The sequence below is a fragment of the Elephantulus edwardii genome, unplaced genomic scaffold (assembly GCF_000299155.1).
Source record: "Elephantulus edwardii isolate Elephantulus edwardi_28Jun2011 unplaced genomic scaffold, EleEdw1.0 scaffold00019, whole genome shotgun sequence".
In the NCBI taxonomy this organism is placed as follows: domain Eukaryota; kingdom Metazoa; phylum Chordata; class Mammalia; order Macroscelidea; family Macroscelididae; genus Elephantulus; species Elephantulus edwardii.
Window position 1 is genome coordinate 9,690,408 of NW_006399769.1, and position 27,571 is coordinate 9,717,978.

Genomic DNA, 27,571 nt, shown 5'->3' on the forward strand with positions numbered 1-27,571 from the left:
CCGAGGACGGGGCCTCCACTCTGGCTGCACCCCTCACACGAGGTAGGAGAGTAGGGGGAGTTGCAATCCTTTTTAGCGTTGGACTTGACAGTGTCTAACAAAATGCAAAATACACATTCTCATCAACTCTGCGATCTCACTACTGGTATGAACGTATACAGGCACACATGTTGGGATAGTTATGATAGTACTGCTTAAATGTGAAAAATGACAAACAATTATTGAGCAATAGTTGTTATTATGTGCCGTCCGATTTGGTATGAATAACAGTGACCCTATGAACAGCAGATCTGAATCCTGGCCTCTCCTGTGCCATCTTCATCACTTCTCACGCACTTGGGTCCACTGCTGTAGTCACGTGTCAATCCATCCAGTTGAGGGTCTTCCTCTCTTTCACTGACCCTCCACCTTTCCATGCAGTGAGGTCCCTCTACAAAGAATAGCCTCTTCTAGCAACATGCCCAAATATGTGAAACAAAGTTTCATTATCCTTGCCTCCAAACAGCGCCCTAGCTGCATTTTCCATGGAAAGGGAACACTTCCTAAGTAAGAGGCCTGTACACCCTTTATCTCACAAGAGATAAAAGGGAAGAAATAGAGTATAAAAAATGGACCTCCGTCTCACTAAGGAAGAAGTTCAGGAATGAAGTGTGTCCTTTATACACTTTCCTGTTCTGGAAGACTCCCCAAGACAAGGGAGGCCAAGATGTAGGGAGCTGTCCAAGGACCATCAGACTCACAGAGGCTGAAGGAAGTGTGAGCAAGTACATGTGCATAAGAAGAGAGATCTTAGTACCATTTGAGGAGTCTCGGTGTGTGGTGAAATGGTTAATGCACTCCACCACTAATCCAAAGGTTGGAAGTTCAAGTTTTCTCATAGGTTCCTTGGAGGAATGGCCTCGTGATGGATTAACCGATGAAAACCCTATGGCATGCAGTGTTGCCCTGATATATGTGGATTTGCTGTAAGTGGGAGTAAACTCAGCAGCAACTTCTTTTTTTACTAGCAAAGAAAGAAGATAGTTATAATAGTGTAGTGATAAAGCCCAGATTAGAAGTCAATTGAAATGAGGAAAAACAATACCAAACATTGTTAGAACATGGAATGTACGTAGTTTGAATGTTGGAGAACTGGAAATTGTTAAAAATTAAGTGGGATGTATGTATATCAACATATTAGGCATTAGTGAGATGAGATGGACCAGCTTTGACTACTTTGAATCAGATGATCATATGGTGAATGAAAAACAGAGGAAGAATGATGTTTCATTCATAGTAAAAAAGTCCATTTCAAGTTCGATCCTGAAATACAATGTTGTGAGTGATAGGTTAATATCCATATGCATACAAGGAAGACCTCTTAACGCAACTATTATTCAAATATATGCTCCTACATCTAGAGGCAAAGAGGAAGAGACTGAGAATTTTTACCAAATCTTGCAATCTGAAATTGATCAAACATGCAGTCAAGGTGCACTCATGAAAGTTTGTGACTGGAATACAAAAGTAGGAAACAATGAAGAAGGAAAAGTAGTTGGAAAGTATGGGCTTGGTGATAGAAATGAGACTGTAAAAAGAGTGATTGAATTTTGTATTTACAATGATTTATTCATTGCAAATGCCTTTTTTTAAAAGACACAAACGATGACTTTACACATGGATCTCACCTGATGGGCTGCATAGGAATCAGACTGACTACATTTGTGGAAGAAATCACTGGAGAAGTTCAATATGAACAGTCAAAGCTAGGCGAGGGGTGGACTGTGGTACAAGAAACCAAAACATGATCTTGAATCAATTCCATCTGAATTTCAAGAGCATCTTAAGATTCGGGTTGAGGCATTGAACACCAATAATTGAAGACCAGATGAGTTGTGGGATGATATCAAGGATAGCATCCATGAAGAAAGTAAAAGGTCATTATAAAAATGGAGGAGAAAGAAAAAAACTGAAACTGGAGTGTTGAGAAGCCAAAACAAAAGGAAAACATGTTGAAGTGCAAGAACTGAACAGAAGATTTCCAAGGGCAGCTCGGGAGGACAAAGCAAAGTATTGTAATGGAACGTGTAGAGAGCTAGAATTGGAGAATGAGAAGGGAAGAACTCACACTACATTTCTCAAGCTGAAAGAACTGAAAAACAAATGTAAGCCTCATGTCACAATATTGAAAAGTGCTATGGAAAAATATATTGAATGACACAGAAAACATCAAAAGAAGATGGAGGAAACATACAGAGTCACTGTACCAGAAAGAATTGATTGAAACTGAAAAATTTCAGGAAGTATCATATGAACAAGGGCCAATGGTAATGAAGGGAAAAGCAGAAGCTGCATTGAAGGCATTGGCAAAAAATAAGTCCCTATGAATGAATAGGATACCAATTGACTTATGTCAATTAATAGATTCAACCTTGGATTTGCTCACCAGTCTATGCAAGGAAACTTCAAGGAAGATTGTCTGGCCAACAGATTGGAAGAGGTACATATTTGTTCCCATTTCTAAGAAAGGTGATCCAAGCGGATATGGCAACTATCAAGCAATATCATTAATGTTACATTCAGGCAAAAACATTGCTGAAAATCATTTAAAAATGGCTAGAACAGTTCATTGATGGGAAACTTCCAGAAGTTCAAGCAGGATTTAGAAGAGGCTGAGGCACAAGGGATATCATTGTTGATGCTAAATGGATCCTGGCTGAAAGTAAGGAATACCAGCAGAAGGTCTATTTGTGCTTTATTGATTATACAAAGACATTTGACTGTGTGAATCATATCAAGTTGTGGCTGACATTGAGAAGAATGCATATCCCAGAGCACATAATTGTGCTCATGCGGAACCTATACCTGGACCAGGAGGCTGTTGTAGGAACAGAGCAGGGGAATGTTACATGGTGTAAAATTGAGAAAGGAGTGCATCAGGGTTATATTCCCTCTCCATACCTATTTAATCTATATGCTGAGCAAATTATTCAAGAAGCTGGCCTCTATGCGGAGAAGTGTGGCACCAGGATTGGAGGGAGACTCATCAATAACCTGCCTTATGCAGATGACATAACCTTGCTTGCTGAAAGTAAGGACAACTTGAAGCACGTGTTGTAGAAGATGAAGGAATGCAGCCTTCAGTATGGATTGCATCTTAGTATCAAGAAAACATTCTTACCACTGGACCAATAGACAGTGTCATAATAGATGGCGAAGACATTGAAACTGTCAACAGCTTCATTCTGCGTGGACCACAATTAACACCCTTGGTCCCAGCAGTCAGGAAGTAAAGAGGTGCATTGCACTGGGGACTAAGGTGCATTTGATTCAGACCATGGTCTCTCCAATCACTTGCTCTGCATCTGAGAGCTGGGCAATGAATAAGGATGACAGGACAAGAATTGACACTCTGAGCAGTGGTGTTGGAGAAAAACACTGAACATCCATTCCATGGATGGCAAAGAACATGAACAGATAGGGTGCAGCTGGAATGCGCTTTGGAGGCAGGAATGATGAGATTTTGCCTCACATACTTTGGACATGTTGCTAGGAGGGGCTATTCCTTGGAGAAGGACATGATGTTGGGAAGGGTGGAGGATCGGTGAAGGAGAGGAAGCCCTCAACCAAGTGGATTGACACAGTAACTGCTGCAGTGGGCTCTTGCCTGTCAAGAAGTGTGAGGATGGTGCAGGACAGAACAGGGTTCAGATCGTTTGTCCAAAGGGTCGCTATGAGTAGTACTCGACTCATCAGCACCTAACAAAAACAACTACAAATGGCATTTGACATATTTTTGTTTGTTTTTAAAAGAGAAAATGTCTGTAATAGCACAATTTAATATAAATTAAAGAACTCAACTCTTCTCTTTTTAAATTTTTTTTAATTTTATGCTGGTTTACTTACAAAATTTGTATACATTGGTTTTCACACTGGATCTTTCCCCTTTCCTTTACCCACACTCCCTCCACCTGTAAAATTATGTGACCCTATGATTAAGCACCCCCTCTCCTCCTTGGATCCTTATATTCTTTCTATAATAATGGTCTTATACAGTATTTTTTTTAGAAAAAATTATATACTAGTTCATTCATAGGGTCGCTATGAGTTGCCTACAACTCAACAGCACTTACTGACAACAACAACATAGAGAGAGCTCAGTTGGCCTAGTGAACAGAAAGTGATGTTACCAAGTCAAAGGTGGGTTGACTTTATTCAGTGGCCTTCAGGCCTGCTGTTAATTGGTTTTGGTCAAACATTCTTCTAGGTCATATAGCCCTGGTCTGTCCACTTGCCATACAGAGGTAATTTGTGGTGGCTATGAGGCTGAACACTGTGACACTGATGTGTCGAATATGAGAATGGTTACCCATGGTGGACAGTGTTTGGTGGAGGTTTCCGATTCAAACAAGCTTAGAAGCAGGAGTGGCATCCACTTCTGAAATAGCTTATCTCTGGAAACTCTATGAACCTGGAGAAAGGATGAAAATTATACAAGTGTTCAGGTCTTTTGTTCACAGGGTTACTATGAGTTGCTGTTGACTCGATGGCACTTAACAACAACAATAACAGTATCAGAGTGCTCCTTGGAAGCAAAGATAGTGAAGCTTCATCATGTATTTTGGACATGCAGCTAAGCAAGGTGAGTCCTTGAAAAAGTACATCATGCTTGGAAAGATAGAGGGTTGGTGAAGGATAGAAAAACCCACAATGAGATGGATTGACATGATGACTTTAGCAATGGGTTCAAGTGTGTCAGAATATTGAGGGTGGCACAGCATAGGGCAGGGTTCAGGTGGGTTTTTCATAAGGTCACTGTGAGTCATAATTAATGCAATGGCATTTAATAACAACACATCCTTTAACATCATTTTGTCTTGGTTTTTTAAAAAAATCTATATATAGAGATATATAGGAATAGATATATGTGTGTGTAGACATGTAAGCATAAGAACAAAGTAGAGACAGCTTTATGCCAAATCATTAACTTATAGGATTGGGATGATGTTGTTATGTGCCGCTGAGTCAGAACAGACTCATAGCTAACCCTCCAGCAGGTTTTTAAAGGCTATAATTTGCATGGGAAGAGATCACTCATCTTTCTCCCTCAGAGTACCTGATGGGTTTGAACCTTGTGCCTTTGGGTTATCAGTGCAACTCCTTACCCTTTGGCCACTGGAGCTCCCTCCCTCCTGAGGTAATGGGAGGGTCATTTCTCTTCCCATTTCACTTCATATGTCTTATTGAAAAGAGAGATAGAAATGGAATGAATTGTTTTCTTGCTGTGCTATTCTGTACTTTCCAATACATCTATAAGGATAAGCATTGCTTTGACAATTACAGGAGATGCACCTCTCTGGGGGTTTGAATTCACCAGTGGCTCCAAGAGAGAAAGAGAGGGCACAATCTCTTCCTATGTGATTCATAGCCTCAGAAACCCAGTGAAAAGTCAGCCATGACGCAGTTTTGACTCAATAGCAATGAGTTGAGTATTTTTGAGTTTCCAAGAAAGGAACCCTATTGATACAGAGGTTAAAGTGCCATTCTACAGAGTGCTCTGGTGGCTTACTGGGAAGGAATTGTGCTTCCAACACAGAATTACATGATTCAAACCCACTCATTGCTCCAAGAGAGAAAGATGGGCGTCTTCTATCATGGGATTTACTGCCTCTGAAAACTCTCTGGCCGGTCAGCTATGAGTCAGTTCTGACTCAACAGTACACAACAACAACAACAACTACTAAACAGAAGAAAAAAATGTGAAAAAAAATTTTAAAATGAAGGAAAAAAAGATGTAACTGTCTGCTCCCATAATAATTTACAGTCTTTGGGGGGAAATATATGTTGTTTTGATTGTTATGTGCCATCAAGTCACCATAGCGAACCTATGTATGTACAGTAGCTCTGAACTCTGTTCTATCCTGAGCCAGTCTCACTGACTCCAACACACATATCCCATTACCTCAGTCACTGAATCAGTCCATCTCATCCAGGGTCTTCCTCTCTTGTGCTGTCCTTCTATCCTTCCAAGCATGATGTCCTTCTCCAAGAATTGGTTTCTCCTGGCCACATACCCTAAGTATATGAGATGGAGCTTCAAAATCCCAGCCTCTAAGGAACAATCTGGTTTCACCCTCTCCAAGGCAGACCTGTTTGATGTCTTGGTGGTCCATGGTATGTTCAAGATTCTTCTTCTGCACCGCGACTCAAAGGCATTGATTCTTCTTCTGTCATCCTTAGTCATTGTCCAGCTCTCTGATGCATAGCAAGCAGATGAGAACAACATGGCCTGAATCAGGCTCACCTTAATCTCTGAATGCTAATACTATTAAAATGATGTCTTAGACTGACATCATTGCTCTTTAGCACTTTGGTGAGGTCCCGGACAGTAGATTTCCCCAATGCAGTTTGTCTTTTGATTTCCTGACTGCTGGTGCCTAGAGTGTTGATTATGGAGCCAAGTAAGCTGAAAACGTTAAAAGTCTCAATCTCTTCTCCATCCATCATGGTGCTGCCAATTGACCTAGTGGTTTTGGTTGTAAGAAAAAAAATGTTTGTTTGCTTTCTGATTTTGTTTTTTTTTTCTTAATAAACTTTTTTAGTTGATATTTTAAATAAAGTTTATAAAGTTCATTTTTGCACATTTTCCTCCCTGCCCCCCTTCCCCAGATTACTTATTTATTTCAGAAAAAAGTTATTTCATTGTTATAAAATCCCCCCACCCCACACCCTGCCTCAGATCACTTTACTATGCAGCTCTTATTCTGGACTCTTACCCTGCCAATAATGTTGTTGTTGTTGTTATGTGCCGTAGAGTCGCTTGCGACTCAAAGCGACCCTATGTACAATAGCCCTAAACCGTGCTCTATCCTGTGCCAGTCGCACTGCCTCTGACACACCCATCCCGATTATCCCAGTCACTGAATCAATCCACCTCATGGAGGGTCTTCCCCTCCTGCGCTGTCCCTCTACCCTCCCAAGCATGATGTCCCTCTCCAAGGACCTGTCCCTCCTTACAACATGCCCAAAGTATGTCAGACGAAGACCCAGAATCCTTAACTCCAAGGAGTTGCTTGGTTTAACCCTCTCCAGGATGAATCTGTTTGTTTTCTTGGCAGTCCATGGTACATTGAGTACTCTTCTCCAGCACCACAGCTCAAAGGCATTATTTCTCCTTCTCTCCTCCCTAGTCATTGTCCAACTCTCTGATGCATAACAAGTGATTGCAAAGGCCATGGCCTGTATCAGACGCACCTTAGTCTCCAGAGACACACCGTTGCTCTTGAGTACTCTAGAGAGATCCCTAACAGCACATTTTCCCATCACAATACCTTTTTTTATTTCCTGGCTGCTGGTGCCAAGAGTATTGACCGTGGAGCCGAGCAAACTGAAGCTGTGAACAATCTTAATCTCTTTGCCAATGCTACCAGTTGGTCCAGTGGTGAGAATCTTTGTCTTCTTGACATTGAGCCTCAGTCCATACTGAAGGCTGCAGTCCTTGACCCTCTGCAGTAAGTGCATGAGGTCCTCCTCAGTTTCAGCAAGCAGGGTTGTGTCATCTGCATAATGCAGATTGTTAATAGATTTTCCACCAATCCTGATGCCACAATTCTCCTCATAGAGCCCAGCCTCTCGGATAATCTGCTCTTCTCTGCCTCATTTGTTTCAATGCTATGTATATTATTTATCCCCTCTTTTTTTCGTTTTCCCCCAGCCTCCATGTCTGTCCCATTTTATAACAGTGGCATTAAGCTGTATTTGTCTTTTTGTGACTGAGATACTTCACATAATGTTCTCCATGGTCACCCATTTTGTATAATACTTCATGAGTTCCTTGTTTTTCAATGCAGCGTAGTATTCCATTGTGTGAATTTACCACAGCTTCTCTATCCATTCGTTTGTTGATGGACACTTGGGCTGTTTCCAATTATTTGATATTGTGAACAAAGCAGCAATAAACATGGGTGTGCATATATCTGCTTGGGTAGCAGTTCTGGCTTCTTTTGTTTGCTTTCTGTTTTTAAACCTTGACAACATTTGCAATGATATTTAGCTTTATAAGTAAATAGGTTCAAAGAACACAGAACCCATGAAAGTCTGCACTGAAGCCCCTCTATTGTCTTGCTGCACATTATTTGACAAGAGATAGGCCAAGATAACTCTAGACTTTGCCTCAACCTTTCTGTTCAGAAACAGCCAGTACTTGCCCTTGGTGTCTGATTGAAGAAGAATATGGCAACATCCACCTGCAATATGCAGATGATACAACCTTGGAGGAGAAAATAAAAGAGGATAGAAGTATTTACTGATGAAATTAAAAAACTACATATATAGTCTTCAGTATGAATTACATTTTAACATGAAGGAAGCAAAAGTCCTCACAACTGGACTAATAGGCAACTTCATGATAAATGGAGAAAAATTTAACATTGTTAATTACTTAATTTTACTTGGATTCACTGTTGGAATGGCCATAGAAGCAGCAGTCAAGAAATCAATTGGCTCCGTAACAATAGCAAAGTTCAACAGGACAACAAACAACCGATGATGCTAGCCAGGCTGTGGAGAGATTGGATCCCTTATTCACTGCTGGTGGGAATGTGAAACGGTGCAAACACTATGGAAGGTGGTCTGACACTTTCTCAAAAAGTTGGAAATAGAAATACAATTTGACTCAGTAATTCCACTACTGGGAATATACCCTAAAGAAACCGGAGCCACAACTGAAATAGATGTATGCACACCCATTTATTGCTATGTTATTTAAAATAGCAAAAAGATGGAAATAGCCCAAATGCCCCACAACAAACTACTGGATTGAAAATCAATGGTACATTCACACAATGGAATATTATGCAGCATTAAAAACAACAAACTAATAAAGGATTACAACACGTGAGTGAACCTGGAGGACATTATGCTGAGTGAAATATCTCAGTCACAAGAGGACAAATATGGAAAAACTTTATAAACCCTCTCAGAGCCCAAGCAGTGTGAAGATGTGGCGAGAACCACCCCTGGATCGGTCTAAGCCCTTGCGTTGCCACAACCCCAAGTCCAGAGCCTGTGTCCCGCCACCGTTGCCATCATGCCCAAGAGAAAGGCTGAAGGCAATGTTAAGGGAGATAAAGCCAAGGTGAAGGACAAGCCACAGAAGAGATCTGCAAAGTTATCTGCTAAACTTGGTCCTTCAAAGCCAAAGCCCAAGCTTAAAAAGGCAAAGAAGGGAGAAAATGTACCCAAAGGGGAAAAGAGAAAGGCTGATACTGGCAAGGACAGGAATAACCCTGCAGAAAATGGAGATGCCAAGACAGACCAGGCACAGAAAGCTGAAGGTGCTGGAGATGCCAAGTGAAGTGTATGCGTTTTTTTATAACTGTGTACTTCTAGTGACCTTTTGGACCTGATCCCCCCAAGAAACTGATTACCATTTTGTCAGGAAACCTGGACTTTTCTGATGACATCTGAGTAGCATTTCTCAAAAGAGCGACGGTTCCTTTTTTTTTTTTTTCCCTTTAAAGACTGTGGATCTTCAGATTGGTAATTCTGTTTGTTTCATATTTCTGAAAGTCAGTGTCGACTTGTGAAAAGTTGTTAAACAACATGCTAAATGTAAAATGTCAACCCTCACTCTAAATTTTCCCTGTTCAGAGCATCAAATGAAGATTTCATTGGGTTTTATCGTGGCTTTCTGGTTTTGGTAGTCCATTGAAGAAGGGAATTTGAAAGTTGTATACTGTTAACGATTGTCTGCCCATGGCCTGCCTGAAATACCATGATTGTTCTTAGAGAGATGCAAATCAAAACAACTATGAGATATCATCTCACCCCAGTAAGAATAGCAAAACTTAGCAGAGCAGCAAACAACAAATGCTGGCGAGGTTCCAGAGAAACTGGAACCTTTATTCACTGTTGGTGGGAGTGTAAAATGGTGCAACCACTGTGGAAGGCAGTATGGCCCTTTCTCAAAAAGTTGGAAATAGAAATACCATTTGACCCAGCAATTCCACTACTGGGAATATACCCTAAAGAAACCATAACTGTCACCCAGGCAGATATATGCATACCCATGTTTATTGCTGCTTTGTTCACAATAGCGAAGAGTTGGAAACAACCTAAGTGCCCATAAACAAACAAATAGATAAGAGAAGCTCTGGTATATTCACACAATGGAATAGCAATGAAAAACAAGGAACTCATGCAATAATATTCAAAATGGGTGACCTTGGAGGACATTATGCTGAGTGAAATATCTCACTCACAAAAGGACAAATACTGCATAGTGCTACTGTTGTAGAACTGGACTGACATCAGGCTTGGGGTTAGACTGAGAAATTCTGGATAAATTATGTATACTGCATAGAAACAGATGAGGGAGAGAACAGTTATAAGCAATATATGATTGGGTATTATGGTTATGACAAGAGTCCAGATGAAGGTTACATAGTGGAATGTACTCAGGCAGAGTTGGAGCTGGGCTGGGAATTGTATACCGATGAAGGAATTTTTCTTTTACTTTTCAAAGAGAAGAGTTAACTGAGTGGGCAGGAAGAAAAATGCAACAATGAATGAATGGAAATCCAAAATCTCTGTAAATGTTCATTAAAATTAATAAAATAAAATTTTGAAAAAGTATCTTTAATAAAGCTGGTTATAATTTGGTTTGGAAAAAAACCAAAACAAATACTGCATACAACACTGCTGTTCTAAAATAGGAAAGAAGGGATGGGGGTAGAGAATGGGAAAAGAGTGGATAGATAATGAACACTGCAGTAGAACAGAGAGAGGAAGAACTGTCCAAAAGGAATATACAATTAGGCATTATATGGATGACGACAATCTGGAACAAGGGGTGCATTTCTGGATGGGTTATGAAAGGAGTATGGAAGGGGGATGAAAATAACAAAAGAAAATATAAATAAACAATAAGTATTAAAGAATAAATCAATTGACATATTGCATTGGGAAATCTACTACCAAGAACCTCTTTAAAGTGCTAAAGGATGTCACTTTAAAGACTATTTAAAGTGACTAGGCCATGATATTTTCTTTCTTTTTTTTTTAATTTTTGACATTTTTAATAGATTTTTTTAAGGTTTCCAGTCATTCACTGTTGCACTTTTCTCCCTACTCACACCCTCCCCCCCAATTCACTCTTCTCCTTTAAAAAAACCTCTTTTTTCATTGTGCAATCCCTCCCCACCAAGTCCACTCCACTGTGCAGGCTTCATTCTGGACTTCTGTAATGACAAGAATACCCATTCATATGTCCATTTTAAACAGTTATCTCCCTCATCTGTTTCAGTGCAGTATACATCATTCCTCCCCTCCTTTTCCGTCTTCCCTCAACCCTGATGTCAATCCTGTTTTACAACAGGCCCTATGCAATATTTGTCCTTTTTTGACTGAGATATTTCACTCAGCATAATGTCCTCCAAGGTCATCCATTTTGCATAATATTTCATGAGTTCTTTGATTTTCAATGCTGCACAGTATCCCATTGAAAACACAATTTCTTAATTAAAGTTCTGTTATCTGTTCATCAGTCAAATCCAAGTCATCAAGCTAGATTTGGCTCAGAGCAGTAATACGTCAGCTTCTCCTTCAATCATCTAGCAAGAACAACAAAACATTTAACTGTAGTCTTTAACTCAGGACTCCTCTGGTTAGACCTTGTCATGTTTCTCCACAGCAATGCCACAGTCTCTACTACTATCACCAGGGTCTCGTCATCAGATTCTGACTCTTACCAGGGTCTTGCTTGTGTCTCCCTCAAGTCTTGATATCCAGTCTAGATGGCACTCTTTCTCTTCCCCCGCCCCCAGAAAGTTGGTTTTAATTATCCCCTTGCCACAGTGCTTGTCAAAACCAGTTCTGATTAATCTCCTTTGTCAGTGTGTCCTTTGCCATTCCCTATCACTCCTCCCTGAGATATTCATAAGGAAAAGGGGATGGCGTATTCTCTTAGCTAGCTCCTGCTGAAGAGGGATGCTGTAGGTTTAAGAGTGAAGATCTTCTCTCACTACTCTAAAGGGCCCCTTTGGCAATAGAAAACATGTAGACGATTGTGGAGATTAATTTTGGAATTTAGATACACTGTTATCAATGTGCTTAGCCATACATATTCATTTCCTTGAAGATGCATCATGGAACTGTTGCAGTCTAGAAGATACAATTTTAACTAACAAGTTAAAAGTACATGAGTCAAAAAGTAAAAGCAATAATATTCCAAGTAGAGGTTCTAACAGTGGCAGAAATCAAGTTACAGAGGGAGGGTAGTTCTTAAAATAAAAGGCTTATTGACTAGCACTTTGTCTATTATAGTATAAAGGTTAGGAAACACAAGATGTAGAGGCACAACTATATCATTTATTCTTCTTAAGTCCTGGACCAAATTCCATGTACCACTGGGTTGTTTTACAGCTCAGAAGTCCACATGCAAGGCAGAGGTGAAGTAAGGGACTGCTTATGAGGTTTTCCGTCAATTCCAACAACTAAGAAATAGTGAGAAGAGTTGGGACCTCAGAAGGCTTTTAGGACCAAATAATAGGCTCTTGTGTCCAGGAGAAAATGAATATACTTACTAGTAATGTTAATGCTCACCCACGGCTCTTCTGGGAGGATCTGAATCGTTAAAGTGCAGGCCATGGTATTTTCAATTGCTTTATATGCATGTGGGAGTTGGGCAATGAATAAGGAAAACCAAAGGAGAATCAGTCTTTGCATTGTTGCAATGGGGAAGTATATTGACTGTATCAAGATTTCTTAAAAAAACCAAAACCAAAAAACCCCAAACACAAGCCAATCTGTGTTGGAAGAAATGAAGCCTGAGTGCTCTTAGAAGCAAAGGTACTAAGACTTCATCTCACATACTTTGAGCATGTTATCAGGAGGTGCCATTCCTTGGAAGGGGATATCATTCTTGGAAAAATTGAGTCAGAAGGAGCAGAAGCCCCTTAACAAGATGAATTGACAAAGTGACTGCAATAATGGGTTTAGGCACAGCACAGATTGTGCAGATGTATGGGATGGGGCAAGATTTTGATAGAGTTGCTGTGGGTCCGAGACAATTTGGCAGCACCTCACAGCAACAGGGAGAATCATTGCTAGAATTTTCGTAGATCCCATACAGCAGTATACATTTTCATCTGCTGTGGGGGCTTTCCATGTGGATTGTTGTTGTTGTTGTCGATTGCCTTTGAGTCGAGCATGACTCATAGCGATCCTATGAACAAAAGGCTTGAAGGCCCTCTACACCTATCAATATTTATCAAAGTTCATAGGGTTTCTGGAGGCATGTTATTTAGGAAGTTAATTACATCTCAAAGAAAACAAAAATTTTCATAACTGGAAAAATAAGCAAGATCTTGATAAACAGAGAAAGGAAGATAGTGAAAGAAAGACTGAGGTGGGGGAAGGTGTAGGGTGAAAGTTGAAATAAGAAGGGGCTGGAGGCTTAAGAAGTGTAATTGTTGGAGCCGCCCAGGACCGAGAATGAGCGAGGGAGAAAGGATGAGTGAGTGGATAAGATGTCTGTGTGGAAGCTGACCAAGAGCCTGGTGCCCAGGAGGGGTCCAGCCCTTGTGTGTGAGAGAGAACACATTGAGGGAGAAGTGGGACCTCTAGCTGGAAAGGCACAGAAGCAGGCCATACATTTGTTGAATTATTTACTGAGCTCCTACTGTGTGCCTGGTGAGAGAGGCAGCATCCATCTGCCATCCTGAGCTTAGAGTTCCAAATGGGAGAAGGGCCTATGGAAGACCAGCTACTAAATAAGCACAATCATTTAAATAGTGACGTAATTGCTAAAGTCATGAGAAGGGATGATGTGCTAGAGACTTGGAGCATTGCAGGGAAAAGAGGAGTGAGGCTGAGTATTTTAGCAGAGAGACAGGGTGGTGGCATTTCTGCCTCCCCATATGCTTCCTAAATGGGGCCTGAGTTGGTTGGGGTCAAGAGTTTCTGGTGGGAGTGTGCAAAGGGGAAGTCGCTGATGCCCCACTCCTCCTGCAGAGGCTGCGGGGTGAGATCTCTGACTGTTTTCTCCATCTGCTAGAACATTTCTCAGGCCTGCAGTGAGAAAGCCAGACCTCGGGTGCCCTGGGAGGATGTCCTACCAGAATCACAGACTTTGAGTCTATGGTTTGAATAAGAGTTCTTTTTCTCTGCCCAGACTCTATTTTTGTTAGACTCCTGATTTTGCATCAGAAGCCTCTCAGGATCTGTGTGTGCTCACCCTGAACAGGAAACTTGTGTGTCTCTCTTCCGAGTCCCTGGCATTGCTAATGGTTAACATGCCCAGCCATGTGTTAACTGAAAGATGGAGGTCACTGTAGAAGAAAGACTAGTCTGCAAATTCAACCATCGAAAACCCTGTGAGGACCTTCTCCACTGACACATGAAGTGACCCCATGTGTCACAAGGGGGGGTGGCACCGGGCTGGCTTGTTCCTACCCCTGAGCGCACGCTTATCTGTCTTGCCATCCCTACCACATTTACCATAGAAAGCTCTATGAAGAAGCAAGACAAGATCTTCCCTTCCAATAAAGAAACATGACTCTTCTCATAATAAAACCTAATTTTCTTTCAAATCCACTGTCTTTGAGTCTTGCTTAGGAGCCAGACACCTAACAATGCATTTCATAAGCACTCTTTTATTTGCTCTCCCAACAACCCTTGGGTAGTAATATTATCTTCATTGTACAGAGGTAGAAACTGAGGCATAGAATGGTTAAGTGACTTGACCAAAATCTCTAGGTAACAAGATGCCAGCCGGGCTGAAATCCAGGATGGTGGTTAAGAATCTAAACTTTTTTTTTTTTTATGGTGAGAAAAATTTATTACATTTAGAATTAGCCCACTGGACTCAGTTTAGATGATCCAAATTTTGTTGGCAACATCCAAAGCATCATAATTAGGAGCAAGTCGAACATAGGCCTTCTTCTCTCCATCGGGCCTAATCAAAGTGTCGACCTTAGCCACATCAATGTCATAGAGCTTCTTTACAGCTTGTTTAATTTGGTACTTATTGGCCTTGACATCCACAATGAACACAAGTGTGTTGTTATCTTCTATCTTCTTCATAGCTGACTCAGTGGTCAGGGGAAATTTGATGATGGCATAGTGGTCAAGCTTGTTTCTCCTGGGAGCGCTCTTCCGGGGGTATTTGGGCTGCCGTCGGTGTCTCAGCATCTTAGGCCGCCGGAACGTGGGTGACGTGCGGATCTTCTTTTTTTTTGGCTGTGGATGCCCTTCAGGACTGCCTTCTTGGCCTTCAATGCCTTTGCTTTGGCTTCAGTTTTGGGAGGGGCAGGGGCTTCCTTCTTCACTTTCGGCGCCATCTTTGTAGAAAAGCAAGAATCTAAACTTTACCCTCAGGCTGTGGAGACATTTTCATGCAGAGTAGAAAACAGCTGCAGGTTAAATAAAAATTAATAAGCCCAGTGTACTGCAGTTGAGTTGATTGTGAAGCTGACTCATGGTGACCCCTTCTGTTTCAGAGGTTTCTAGGCTGTAATACTCATGGGTAAGGAGTTCCACTGCCAACCCACAGGCAGGCAGTTCACCTCCACGAGCTGTTCCATAGGAGAAAGACGGGTGATCTCCTGCCATGCTCTTTGCAGCCTCTGAAAACTCACTAGAGGATCAGCTACACATCACTGCCAACTCAATGACAGTGAGTTCTGCATTTTGATTACTTGTAGAAGCAGGTTCTAGGGGTTACCTCTGTGGAGCGTTGGGTGGACTTACCTGCTAACCTTTAGCTTAGGAGCAGACAACAAATCACATGGGTCTAAACGCTGATTCTAAGAAGTATCAGCCCCATCACAGTCTTGTCTCCACAGGAATTTAACGTTTTGGGAAGAATCAGTTGCAAACTGGACCGATAGGGCAGTCTCTTGATCACTGACCCCTGAGAGCTGAGGACTCCTGGCCTCTCCATGGGGCTGTGGAGTGGAGGCAGGCATGTGGTAACTCCCTGACCACCCTTCCTTCTCTGACAGCCTCCCTGACATGAAAAATGTATTGTAATGAGTCCACAGGCTAATTATTAAAAGTGAAAAAATTTCAATCCTCAACTATGAAATGATTAATTACATAAGCATTAACGCCTCTGCACACCCAGAGCGGCATATCCCCAATTTAAACTTCTCCAGCACATTGTTTTCTGCCGATGTGTGTGTTTTCTGCCCATACAGGGCCAGTTTCTCATACACCCCACCCCATTTCAAACCAAATGGCCTCAGATGGTGTTTATCTTGCTCGTTGGGAGCACATATCAATTAGGCAGGCCTGGCCGCGCTGCTCACCCAGGCCTGTGGAGACCATGGGTGCCTGCTTGGCCCTCCCTGCTACAGACCAGGCAAGTTACAACATCAGAGAATGTGGTTGTGTGGTTGCCTACACTATATGGATTTGTAAAAGCATCTTACTTGACTCAAGCAATCCACTCTGCTGGTTTACTGAATTTTATTAACTCTTTTTGTTTTTCCTTTTTTTTTTTTACACCCTAAAGAGCCTCATCCTCATCCTCCCTGGTTTTCCAAATTCCTGCCTGCTGCTGCCCACTAGTGGCCTGCTTGAGACCCCTTTGTTCCATCTCTGGCTTTGGCCTCTCTCTTGACCTTTGCCCCTTGAGAAGGGCAGGCCCAGAGTTTCTGGGCAGCTCTGTGCGGGGCGTGCTGGGGCTGGCCCATCGGGGCTGGAGAGGCCTGTCATGGTGCCCACTGTGTGTTCAACACATTGCTCAGAGAAGCCTCTCAGACTTGACCAGAGCTAGACGCTGATCAGTCAGCAGCGCGTGAAGCTGTTCCACAAATAGGAATGGTGTGGTGCAGCACACAAACAGACGAGGGGGTGTCTAAGTGGGGAGGGGAATCCCGACCTGCTAGCAGAGTGGAAGAATTTGTTTATGCCTCTGGTTGTAAACACCATGATTCAGCAGCCTCCAGAGGCAAAGCCCTACTTGTCTGGGAGATGGAAGTCTTCTAGTTCAGGATGTTGAGAACATTTTCATTTTCCAAAAGCATAAAGTACTATCTCCCCCACTGACATTACAAGAAAGAGAAGCTATTGTGGTTCAACATTGAGATGGGAATTAAAGCACTTTTCAATACAATTGGAAATTACTTTTCACTTCTGCGTCCTGACTTCATTAGCAAATGAGTTGGATTTCCCTCTTACAAGTCTGAGACAAATGGGCAGGTATTTTATATCTCCTTTCCCGCTTGATCTTCTTAAGCCCACATGTACAATCCAATATGATAGCCACTAGCCACATGACTATCTAAATAAAAAAATTCAAATATTAAAAGTTCAGTTTTTCAGGTGCATCAGCCACATTTCAAAAGCTCCCTAGCACAGGCCAAGCACGGACATTAGCACTGTCACAGAAAGCCCTAGTGGACAACACTGCTGGGCTACATCTATTATTGAAGATAGCTGTGCGTTTCTGAGTAATATTTAGTAAATAATAGATGTGTTATAAATACTGTAGGAGGAGCTCTGGCAGTGTAATCCAGAGCGAGTTGTGCTGCTAACCCAAAGGTTAAATCTTTGGCTGTTCAAATCCATCAGCAGCTCTGCAGAGAAAGAGGGACAATCTCTTCCCAAGCAATTTACAGTCTTGGAAACTCAATGGAAAACGCCTTAGGAGTTGATTCCAACTCTATGAGAACAAAGAAAGGAAGAAGTAATGTAGGAAGGAGGCAAAGGTAGTGGCCGGATTTTCACCTTCCTTTCCAGAATCTGGCTTTGGGTCCCAGCCTGCGTATCTCATGTGCAGCTATCGCTCTGTGAGGGGTGATGTTCATGTTCCTATGAGGCACGTTCCTTATTTATAGCACGGATAACGGTACTCTTGCTGGTTTGTCAGAGTTCTAATTCCTACAGCACTTGTCTGGCATCTTGCTGTACTTGTGGGTTGCTGTGATGCTGAAAGCAGTGCCACTGGTGTGTCAAATGCCAGAGGGGGTCACCCATGGTGCACAGATTTTAGTAGGCTCTCAGGTTGAGACAGACTAGCAAGCACTATTGACCATCCACTTCTGAAATAATAGACCTCTGAAAAGCCTTTGAACAATAGAGGAACATGGTATTAGATTAGTATTAGAAGTAAAGCCCAGATTGGAAGTCAATCAAAATGAAGAAAAATAGCTGCAAACATCAGTTAAGAGTTGGAATACGGAATATGAATGTTGGAAAACTAGACAGCAATGGCCTTGCATGTGTTAGAGATTGTGAGGCTGATACAGGACAGGACAAGGTTTAAATCAATTGTACATAGAGTCACTACGAGTCGTACTGAACTCAACAGCACTAACAACAACAACAGTGATGCTAGACAGGGAGCTCTGGTGGCCTATTGGCAGGGAACTGGGATGCCAACACAAAAGTGCATGGTTTGAATCTACCAGCTGTTCTGAGGGGGATGAGCAATCTCCTCCTGTGCAACTTACTGTCTCTGAAAACCCCTGGAGGGTCAGCTAGGGGTTGGTTCTGACTCAATGGTACAAACAGCAGCAATGACATGCTGCTGAAAAGGCAGTTCTGGCAGCCTAGTGGTAAGGAGCTGCACTATCATCTCAAAGGTATGTAGTTTGGATCCATCAGCCACTCTGGGGTAAAACAATGACCAATCTCCCCCCATGTGACTTGCAGCCTCTGAAAACCCCTGAAGGGTCATTTGGCTATGAGTTCTGATATGGAGCCTCTCAAAACGAATGATGCTGGGCAGATTTCAGTGGGGCTTCTAGACTAAGCCATACTAGGACAAAACGTCTACTGAGCTACTTTAAAAGGCAGCAGTGAGAACCCTAGCTGATCGAATAGTTCTATCTACAACCAGTCCTTGGGACAGTGCAGGGCTGAGCAGTTCTGCTCTGCATGTGGAATCACTGTGAACTGGGGAAAAATTCAATGTCAGCTTGTACCCCTCCCACCGCCCCAAGTACACTCCACTATGCAACCTTAATTCTGGACTCTTGTGATAACCAAAATACCCTATCATATATCGCTTTTAAATTACTCTCTCCCTCATCTGTTTCAATGCAGTACATAATTTATCCAGTTTTTCTCAGTCTTAGCCCAACCCTGATGTCAGTCCCATTCTACAACCATGCAGTATTTATCCTTTTGTGACTGAGATACTTCACTCAGCATAATGTCCTCCACAGTCACCCATTTTGAATAATATTGCATTAGTTCCTTGTTTTTCAATGCAGCGTAGTATGCCATTGTGTGAATATAACACAGCTTCTCTATCCATTTGTTTGTTCATGGGCACCTGGATTGTTTCCAACTCCTTGCTATTGTGAACAAAGCCGTGATAAACATGGGTGTGCATATGTCTGCTTGGGTGGCAGTTATGGTCTCTTTGGGGCATATTCCCAGTAGTGGAATTGTTGGGTCAAATGATATCTCTATTTGCAACTTTTTGAGAAAGCGCCACACCGCTTTCCACAGTGAATTTTACACTCCCACGAACAGTGAATAAAGGTTCCAGTTTCTCCACAACCTCGCCAGCATTTGTTGCTTGCTTTTTTTATAATTTACTAGCTAACTTGGGAGGGACTGGAGAGCATTATGCTGAGTTAACTCAGTCCCACAAGGACAAATACTGTATGAAACCATTATTGTAGAATGAGTATGAGGATCCTAGGCTGGGGAAAAGGTAGAAATAGAGGGGTGAGGATGGAGGGTAGGGTGTTAATCATAGGATGGCACAATTCAATGCGTGGGCGGGGTGAAGGAAATGGGAAGGGTCTTTTGTGAAAAACAATGTGTTCAAACTTTGTAAATAAATCAGAGTAATAAAAAATTTTTTAATTAAAAAATAAAAGGGAACAGGATTTGGAAAAAAAAAAGAAGTCAGACAAAGAGTTCAGATGTCTCTGTGCCATTTTTTAACAGTGGCAAAGCTTCAATTTTGTGCTTGAGGTGCTGAAAAATGGCTGGGCCCCCAGTGACTGTTAAATCGCTTACGCCACGTGAAGAGAATTTGACAGAAAAGTATTTCATTCGCTGCAGTATTTGCAATCTCTATAAAAGTTAAGTTCGATCTTTTTGCTTTGATGTTTGATTCTGAGGCACGTAATGCTCAGCGAGCACTGTTCTTTCTTCCTGCATCATTTAACGTGGAAGCCCACTGGGCAGCACACCCAGAAGCTTGTAGATAAAGAACTCTTTTAAAATCCACCGGAAATGAAGTGCTGGTTGAGTGACGGCACTATAGCGCTCCTGGAAAAGTCTGTGGCTGCTGCCCTCAGGTGTCTAATTGGATCAGCTCCGGGGGGGGGGGGGGTCACTGGCCCTGGATAGACAGTCCCAGATTCTGAAGGAGGAAGGCTGGGGGCTTGTTTGCATTCTTGTGTTGGTACTTCATGCTTGGGACACCAAATGCAGACCAGGACAGAGTCTCAGTTTGAAAACTAAAGTGCCTCTTGGTAGGGTATAGCAAGTACAAATAGTAGCCGGGGAAGTCTCTAAACTGCACACCCTCAATTTAAGTGCATGCCCAGGGCTCTCTCTATGGTGTCCTCTCCCCACTTCCAGTTTTAAGATGAATAAACATTGGAAGTGGCGAGTGAGCTTTCCCCTTCATGTCCTGCTGCCTCAGTCAGCTGCCGTTAGCACATGTGACACGAGAGAATGTCATTCCATGTCTCATCTGGCACCTCCTTGGATGTGGACTCTAGAAAAACCTCTCTTGTCCTGCTCCTTCCGCCCCCCCACCTCGTTGCACCTTGTGTCTGCCATGCTTCAGCAAGATGTTGGGGTGAACTGGGTCCATAGAAACTGCACTGAAGTGTCCCCTGCAAATAGCGCCCACAGCATGTGTCATATCTGGCATGCCTTTAGCTAACATCTGTCTCTGCTGACCCAGGGCACCCCAAAGCTCCCTCCTTCTTGCTCTAGGGCTAGCCACCTCTGCATCCTCCCCTTACACATTTCAGGCTCAGGAGGCTGCCTGGTACCTATTGATGTTGGTAAAACTTTGAAAAATTCTCCCCTGGACTCCCCAGACCCACTGTCACCAAGCCAGTTCTGACTTGTAGCAGACTGACAGGGCAGACCAGAAAGGCCCAAAGGGTGTCGAAGGCTGAGAATCTATGAGGGCAGACTGCCATCAGTTTCCTCTGGATGAAAGCACGTATAAACACAGACCTCTCAGCTTGTTGAAAAATCAGTAATGTGCCATTGTTTTTGATAGAGTCCTTTGCAATTAGAACAGGAAGAGGAGAAATTTTAATGAGACTAAGTCATTAGAACCATTCCACAAAAATTTTTGAGCTCTTGCTCTTGAAAGAAAATGTAATTCAATCCCTTGTCTTTTCTAAAACACCTGATGCCACAATTCTCTGCTTCCAGCACCAAGTCAGATGCCAAAAACAATGGGAACATCACAGTGTCGTGCCAACAGAGGGGGTGGCTGAGAGCATGCGCCTGGCAGGACAGTGAGATGGAAGACGATAGAGTGAGACTCAGTGTGTAAACACGACCAGAGTTCAACCCAGAGACCCTTCCAGGTGCGGCTGGATGGGAACCTCTAGCAGCAGGAAAGCCTGAGCCTGAGGCACTTACTGCTAAGAGCCACTGTTTGCTGGGTGCCAGCTAAGAATCTGCTAGGTGTCTTGGTCTGTAGCGTGTTGTGTTGGTCACCAAAAGACTAGGAGTCTCCAGCAGCTCCGAGGAAGAAAAGTGGTTAGTCTTCTTCTGCCAAGACTGACAGCCTTAGAAACCTGAGGGAGGCTTACTAAGAGTTGGAATCAACCCCATAGCCATGAGATTTTGTACAGACCAAGGTTCAGGGAGAGCCATGTGGAGAAGAGGATTAATGGGATTTGGCTAAACCCATTATTATGCTGCTCGCCTCATTGCTACAACTATTAGCAGGATCAGTATTTGTTACAGTTTTGTATGTGACAAGTAATCACAGGAATAATTCAATCCATATAGAATAGGTATCAGGCCCATTTTACAGATAAAGAAACTGAGGCGAAGAATAATCAAATGAAGATTCTAAGTGAAGCTATTGGGGCAGGTCCCTTGACCACTAATAGTAAATTGCATCATAAGAACTTCCAAGTCACTGAGTTAGCGAGGCCCTTACTGCACAGTAATGGCACAAAGGTGATTTTTTATGATTCTGGAGCAGTTGTGGTCGTCTTTTGAATAATACAGTGTTCAAATCCAGTTGTTACTGTGTTGTTGCTATTAGTAAATCACTTATTTTGACTGAATACGTGGATTTGCTTTAGAGACACTCAGTGTAACCTATCCTTGAAATATGTGGAGAATTGTAGTATTCTCAACGTTTCTTTCTCGTGGGTGTGGGAGAGCAGGGGACAGGAAGAAAGGTGGGGTGTTAAAAGACAAGCATAGAAAGGATTATTCATAAGAAAAAGAAAACACACCCAGAAATGATTGCTCCATAAACAAAACAGGAGTGCACACAGCAATTTCATGTTCTCTTTCCACCCACCAGGTTGTTCCTAGTGATTCAGAGCAGAGCTGCTGGGCAGAGGTACAGACTCCGTTCCTGACTCCTGTGCCGAAGCAGGGCTGCGTGTTTACAGAGCACGTGCTTCTGTTCAAAGGAAGGAAACACACCTGGTTTGATATTTGCTTTGCCTTGATTTAAGGGAAAGTGGAGGCAGTTACTCTACAATAGTAGTCTGCAGGCTTTTAATGTATAAAGATGGATCGAGAGAAAGAGGGAAAGGGCCCCCTTCAAAGGGGATGAGATCTGAGGATCACATAACTCAATGCCAGCAATCATACCTTCCTGCAATCACACCAATGTAAAGCTCAGCTCCCCGACAAGTCTTCTACTGGGAACCTTTTGGGGGATGGTGGAGTGGTGCTTTACAAAATCAGGGTGTGTGTGGGTGGTCAGTGGTCCTTAGGGTGGAGAGGGCTGGAGGATCTAGGCCCAAGGTGAGCGCCAGTGTTCTGAGCAACTCTGCTGTAATTTAAAGAATCGCACACTCTCCAGTTCCCTCTCTTTTAGAGGTGTCTTGGGTGGTCATAATGCTCTAAGTTGATAACTGAGAGACTGGAGGGTTGGGTACACTGAGAGGCACTTAGGAACAAAGGCCTGGCTACCAACCTTGACAGTGCTGTGGAGCGCATGGATTTGCTTTGACACACATGGGGTCAGCATGAATGAGTGTTGATTCAACAGCAACTGTGTTAGGTTTCATTAGATACTTTACTGCTAGGCTTTGCTTCCCAGACCAGGATGGTTGACAGACAGAAAAGCCTATTCATTTCCTAGTTGGGGACCCAGGTCTCCCCAAGTCAGACATTTTGGAATCGCCTGGCAGCTGATCCAGGAGGCTAGTGAACACTGACTCCCTGGTAATCTGTTGTTATTAGGTGCCGTTGAGTTGAGTACAACTCATAGAGAGTGACCCTATGAACACCAAATCTGAACCCTGTCCTAGCCTGTGCCATCCTCATCCTCTCTGACATACTTGAGCCTGTTGCTGTAGTCACTACCAATCCATCTCTTTGGGGGGGCCTTCCTTTCTCTCACTGACCTTCCACCTTTCACTGTATCATGTTCCTTTCCAAGGACTAGGTTCTTCTAGCAACATGCCCAAAGTGTGTAAGAGGAAGCTTCACCATCCACGCCTCCAAGGAGCACTCTGGCTGCACTTTCTCCAGGACGTATTTGTTTTTGGCAGTTTTGATGCCTCAATACTACAACTCAAAGGTATCAATTTTCTTCTATCATCCTTCTCAATGTTTCTCTCGTGTTTTAGAATCTTCATTTCACCTCTGAGATCCAGAGCTAGAAGTAAGTTGCCCAACACGGCAGAGCTTAACAGCAGGGAGACCTGGGATTCTTGTACTAGAGCCCACGTACTTGTCAACCTCAGGAAGGAAATAGGAAATTTAGGGCCATCATTTTCAGAGAATTGTCAAGTCTCTCTCCACCTTCATGAGTTGGAGGAAGAAAGGGAGGCAAGGAAAAAAAAATTTGGATTTAGTATCTTAAAATGATCTGATTTTCAGAAAAAATTATTAACACCAATGCTAAAAGATTGGCAATTATTTTAGTGGGACACCCCACTCCTCTCTTTGGTCTTCCAGTTTCATAGATTGATTCCACCCCTTTAGTGACCATTTGCCTTCTGGGTTCCACCTGACAATGTTTATTACCCTTGGGAGAAGCAGAAAGGAAGAAGGAAGAATAAAAGATTAAGGGCTGAGGAAATTGCTGATAAGTTACTATTTTAATATCATTTGTAAACTAAATTTGTATACAGGGGCTCTGGTGGCCTATTGATAAGGAGCTGCACTGCCAACCCACAGGCTCACAGTTTGAATCATCAGCTGCTCCACACGAAAAAGTTAAGCAATCTCCTCCCATGTGATTTACTGCCTCTGAAAACCTGCTGGAGGAGCTACGAGTCAGTTCTGACTAGACAATACATAACAAGAACAAAACCAGTATGTTTATACACACACACACACACACACACACACACACACACACACACACAAAATTCAATAGATTCAACATTATACTATTAAATGTATTCAGCATCATACTTCCTCTCATGTTAAATTAACGTAGAGCTCATGTCAGGATTACTGTTTTTACTCAGTTATTTCTTTCCCCACAGGGAACTCTGTAGCATAGTCTGTGGACACTTTCACTGCTAACCTAAAAGTCAGTGGTTCAAATTCATCAGCAGCTCCACCGGAGAAAGATAGACAATCTCCATCCATTGATATCCAGCCGCAGAAAACCTGAGTTCCAAATCAATGATTTCAAGTTTTGAGTATTATTTCCTATACAGTCTTTTTTTTAATTTGTGTGTGCTTCTCACCTTCCTTCACTGACATTATATTTTATACAATCATTCCCATACATTGTGTTTTATAAAATCAATCAACACTGGACTATGCCCACCATCACCCTGTCTTTTAGGTCCCTGCTGGATCTTTCCCTGTTTCCTTTAGCCCCTCCCTCCTGTTACCAAATTGTGTGACCCTATGATTTCCCCCTCCCCCTCCTCACCCCTCTGCTCCCACTCTTCCCCCTCCCCCCGTGGACCTCTTTATTCAGCCCTTCTTGTAGTTACACATTGTAAATTTTCCAGTATATGTCATCTCGTTCTTCCTTTCAATAGCCTCGTTAGGCTGGAGTTTTTAATTCTGTTGTTGAGAGGGGTAATGGTCAAAACTTATTCAAGGCTAGGATCTGGATATATTGACATTCAATTATTTTTAAAGTCTAAACTTTTGTGTCTTTTGGGAATTGTATATTATTTGTGAATGTGTACGTGACCAGTCTATGCCAGGAAATTTGGAGGACAGAAGAAGTCCATATTTGTTCTCATTCCCAAGAAAGTAGATCTAACTGAATGTGGAGATGATCAAACAATATCATTAATGTCACATGCAAGCAAAATACTGCTGAAAATAATTCAAAACATGTCTACTACACATTTAGGGAACTGCCAAAAGTTCAAGCAGGATTTAGAAGATGGCTTGGCATGAGGGATATCATTGCTAATGTCAGAGGGATCCTTTCTGAAAGTAAGGAATACCAGAAGAATGTCTATTTGTGCTTTATTGACTATGCAAAAGCATTTGACTGTGTGGATCATAACAAGTTGTGGCTGACATTGAGAGGAATTGGGATCCCAGAGCACTTAATTGTGCTTATGCAGAACCTGAACCTGGACCAGTAGGCTGTTGTGTGAACAGAGCAAGGGAATACGGCATGATTTAAAATTGAGAAGGGAGTGCATCAGGGTTGTTTTCTCTCTCTCCATACCTATTCAGTCTGTAAGCTGAGCACGTTATTCGAGAAGCTGGATTCAATGAAGAGGAATGTGGCATCTGAATTAGAGGGAGACTCATCAATAACCTGCTTTACGCAGATGACACAATCTTTCTTGTTAAAAGTGAGGAGGACTTGAAGCACTTATTGCAGAAGATCAAGGAATGCAGCCTTCAGTATAGATTGGATGTCAATGTCAAAAAAATAGATTCTTGCCACTGGCCTGACAGGTAACATCATGATGGATGGAGAGAAGATTGAAACTGTCAGCAGCTTCGTCTTGCTTGGATCCACACTTAACACCCTTGGTACCAGCAGTCAGGAAATAAGGAGGCACAGTGCTCTGGGAAAAGTAGTTAAGGACTTCTCCAAATTATTGTGGAGTAATGATGTCAGTTTAAGGACTAAGGTGCATTTGAGTCAAGCCATGGTCTTTCTTATCACTGGCTATGCATCTGAGAGCTGGACAATAAATAAGGAGGACAGAAGAAAAATTGATGCCTTTGGGCCGTTGTGTTGGAGAGGAGAACGTCCATAAACATCCCATGGGCGGCCAAGAGAATGAACAGATCCATCTTGTACTGGGTGTAGCTAGAGTGCTCTTTGGAGGCAAGAATGATGAGGCTTCATCTCACATACTTTGGACATGTTGCTAGAAGGAGCTACTCCTTGGAGAAGGACATACTGCTGAGAAGGGTGGAGGGTCAACGAAGGAGAAGAAGACCCTCAAGCAGGTGGAATGACATGGAGACTGCTACAATGGGGTCTTCTGTGATGTCAGGAAGTGTGAGGGTTCAGATCTTGTGTTCATAGGGTCACTTTGATTTATACTCAACTTGACGGCATCTAACAACAACTTATAACATGTGACTTTGAGGAAGATTCATCTTTCATATTTTGGACATATTGCAAGGTGAGGCTACTTCTTGGATAGGGACATCATGTTTGAAAAGATGGAGGGTCTGCGAAGGATCGGAAGACTCCCAATGAGATGGATTGACCCAGTGACTTCAGGATTGGTCTCTAATGTGTCAGAGATTATGACGATGGCACAGGATAGGGCAGGTTTCAGGATGGCTGTTCATAAGGTTACTATGAGTCAACTCAACTTGAGGGTATCTAACAACAACAGCTGCCTATTAATGAAGTGTTGGATTGCTAACTTAAAAGGTTTGCTGTTCGAACCCACCAGCCACTCGATGACAAAAATATTTACATTCTTAAAGACCTGATGCTGGGGTCACATCATAAGTCAAAATGGACTCTGTGCCAGTGGGGTTGGGGGGGTTTGGTACACGACTTTAAAAGGAGCCCTGGTGGCTCAGTGGTTAAAGTGGCTAGATGGCTAACTGAATGATTAGCAGTTTGAGCCAACTAGTCACTCCGCTAGAGGAGAATATGGTGGTGTGGTTCCATAAAGATTATAACTGTGGGAACTCTATGGGGCAGTTCTATTCTGTTGGTTCTCTAGGGAGCTCTGGTGGCCTAGAGGTAAGGAGTTGCAGTGCCAACCCAAAGCCACACAGTTCAAACACACCACCTGCTCTGAGGAAGAAAGATAGACATCTTCTGTGCGATTAATTGCCTCTGAAAACCCACTGGAGGGTCAGCTGTGACTCAGTTCTGACTCGACAGCACACAACAACAGCATAGGGTCTCTATGAGTTGAAATTGAGTAGAGGTGATGGGTTTTGCATATGAGTGTAACCAAATCGATACATGCAGGGTTTTGTGCTTTATCGAATGAGAACACCAGGGCCTGGTGTGCACTCTGCTCCCAATCCAGAAGAA

General features: G+C 42.6%; 1 protein-coding gene and 1 pseudogene across 1 annotated transcript; one reads left to right on the forward strand and one right to left on the reverse strand.

Annotated features, from left to right (window-relative positions):
• Nucleotides 1–9,067: 9,067 nt before the first annotated feature.
• On the forward strand, nucleotides 9,068–9,334 carry LOC102862353 (non-histone chromosomal protein HMG-17-like). The gene has a single exon (XM_006882325.1). The coding sequence runs from the start codon at nucleotides 9,068–9,070 to the stop codon at nucleotides 9,332–9,334; it is 267 nt and encodes an 88-aa protein (XP_006882387.1).
• Nucleotides 9,335–14,850: 5,516 nt separating this feature from the next.
• On the reverse strand, nucleotides 14,851–15,320 carry LOC102862759 (annotated as a pseudogene).
• Nucleotides 15,321–27,571: the final 12,251 nt, after the last annotated feature.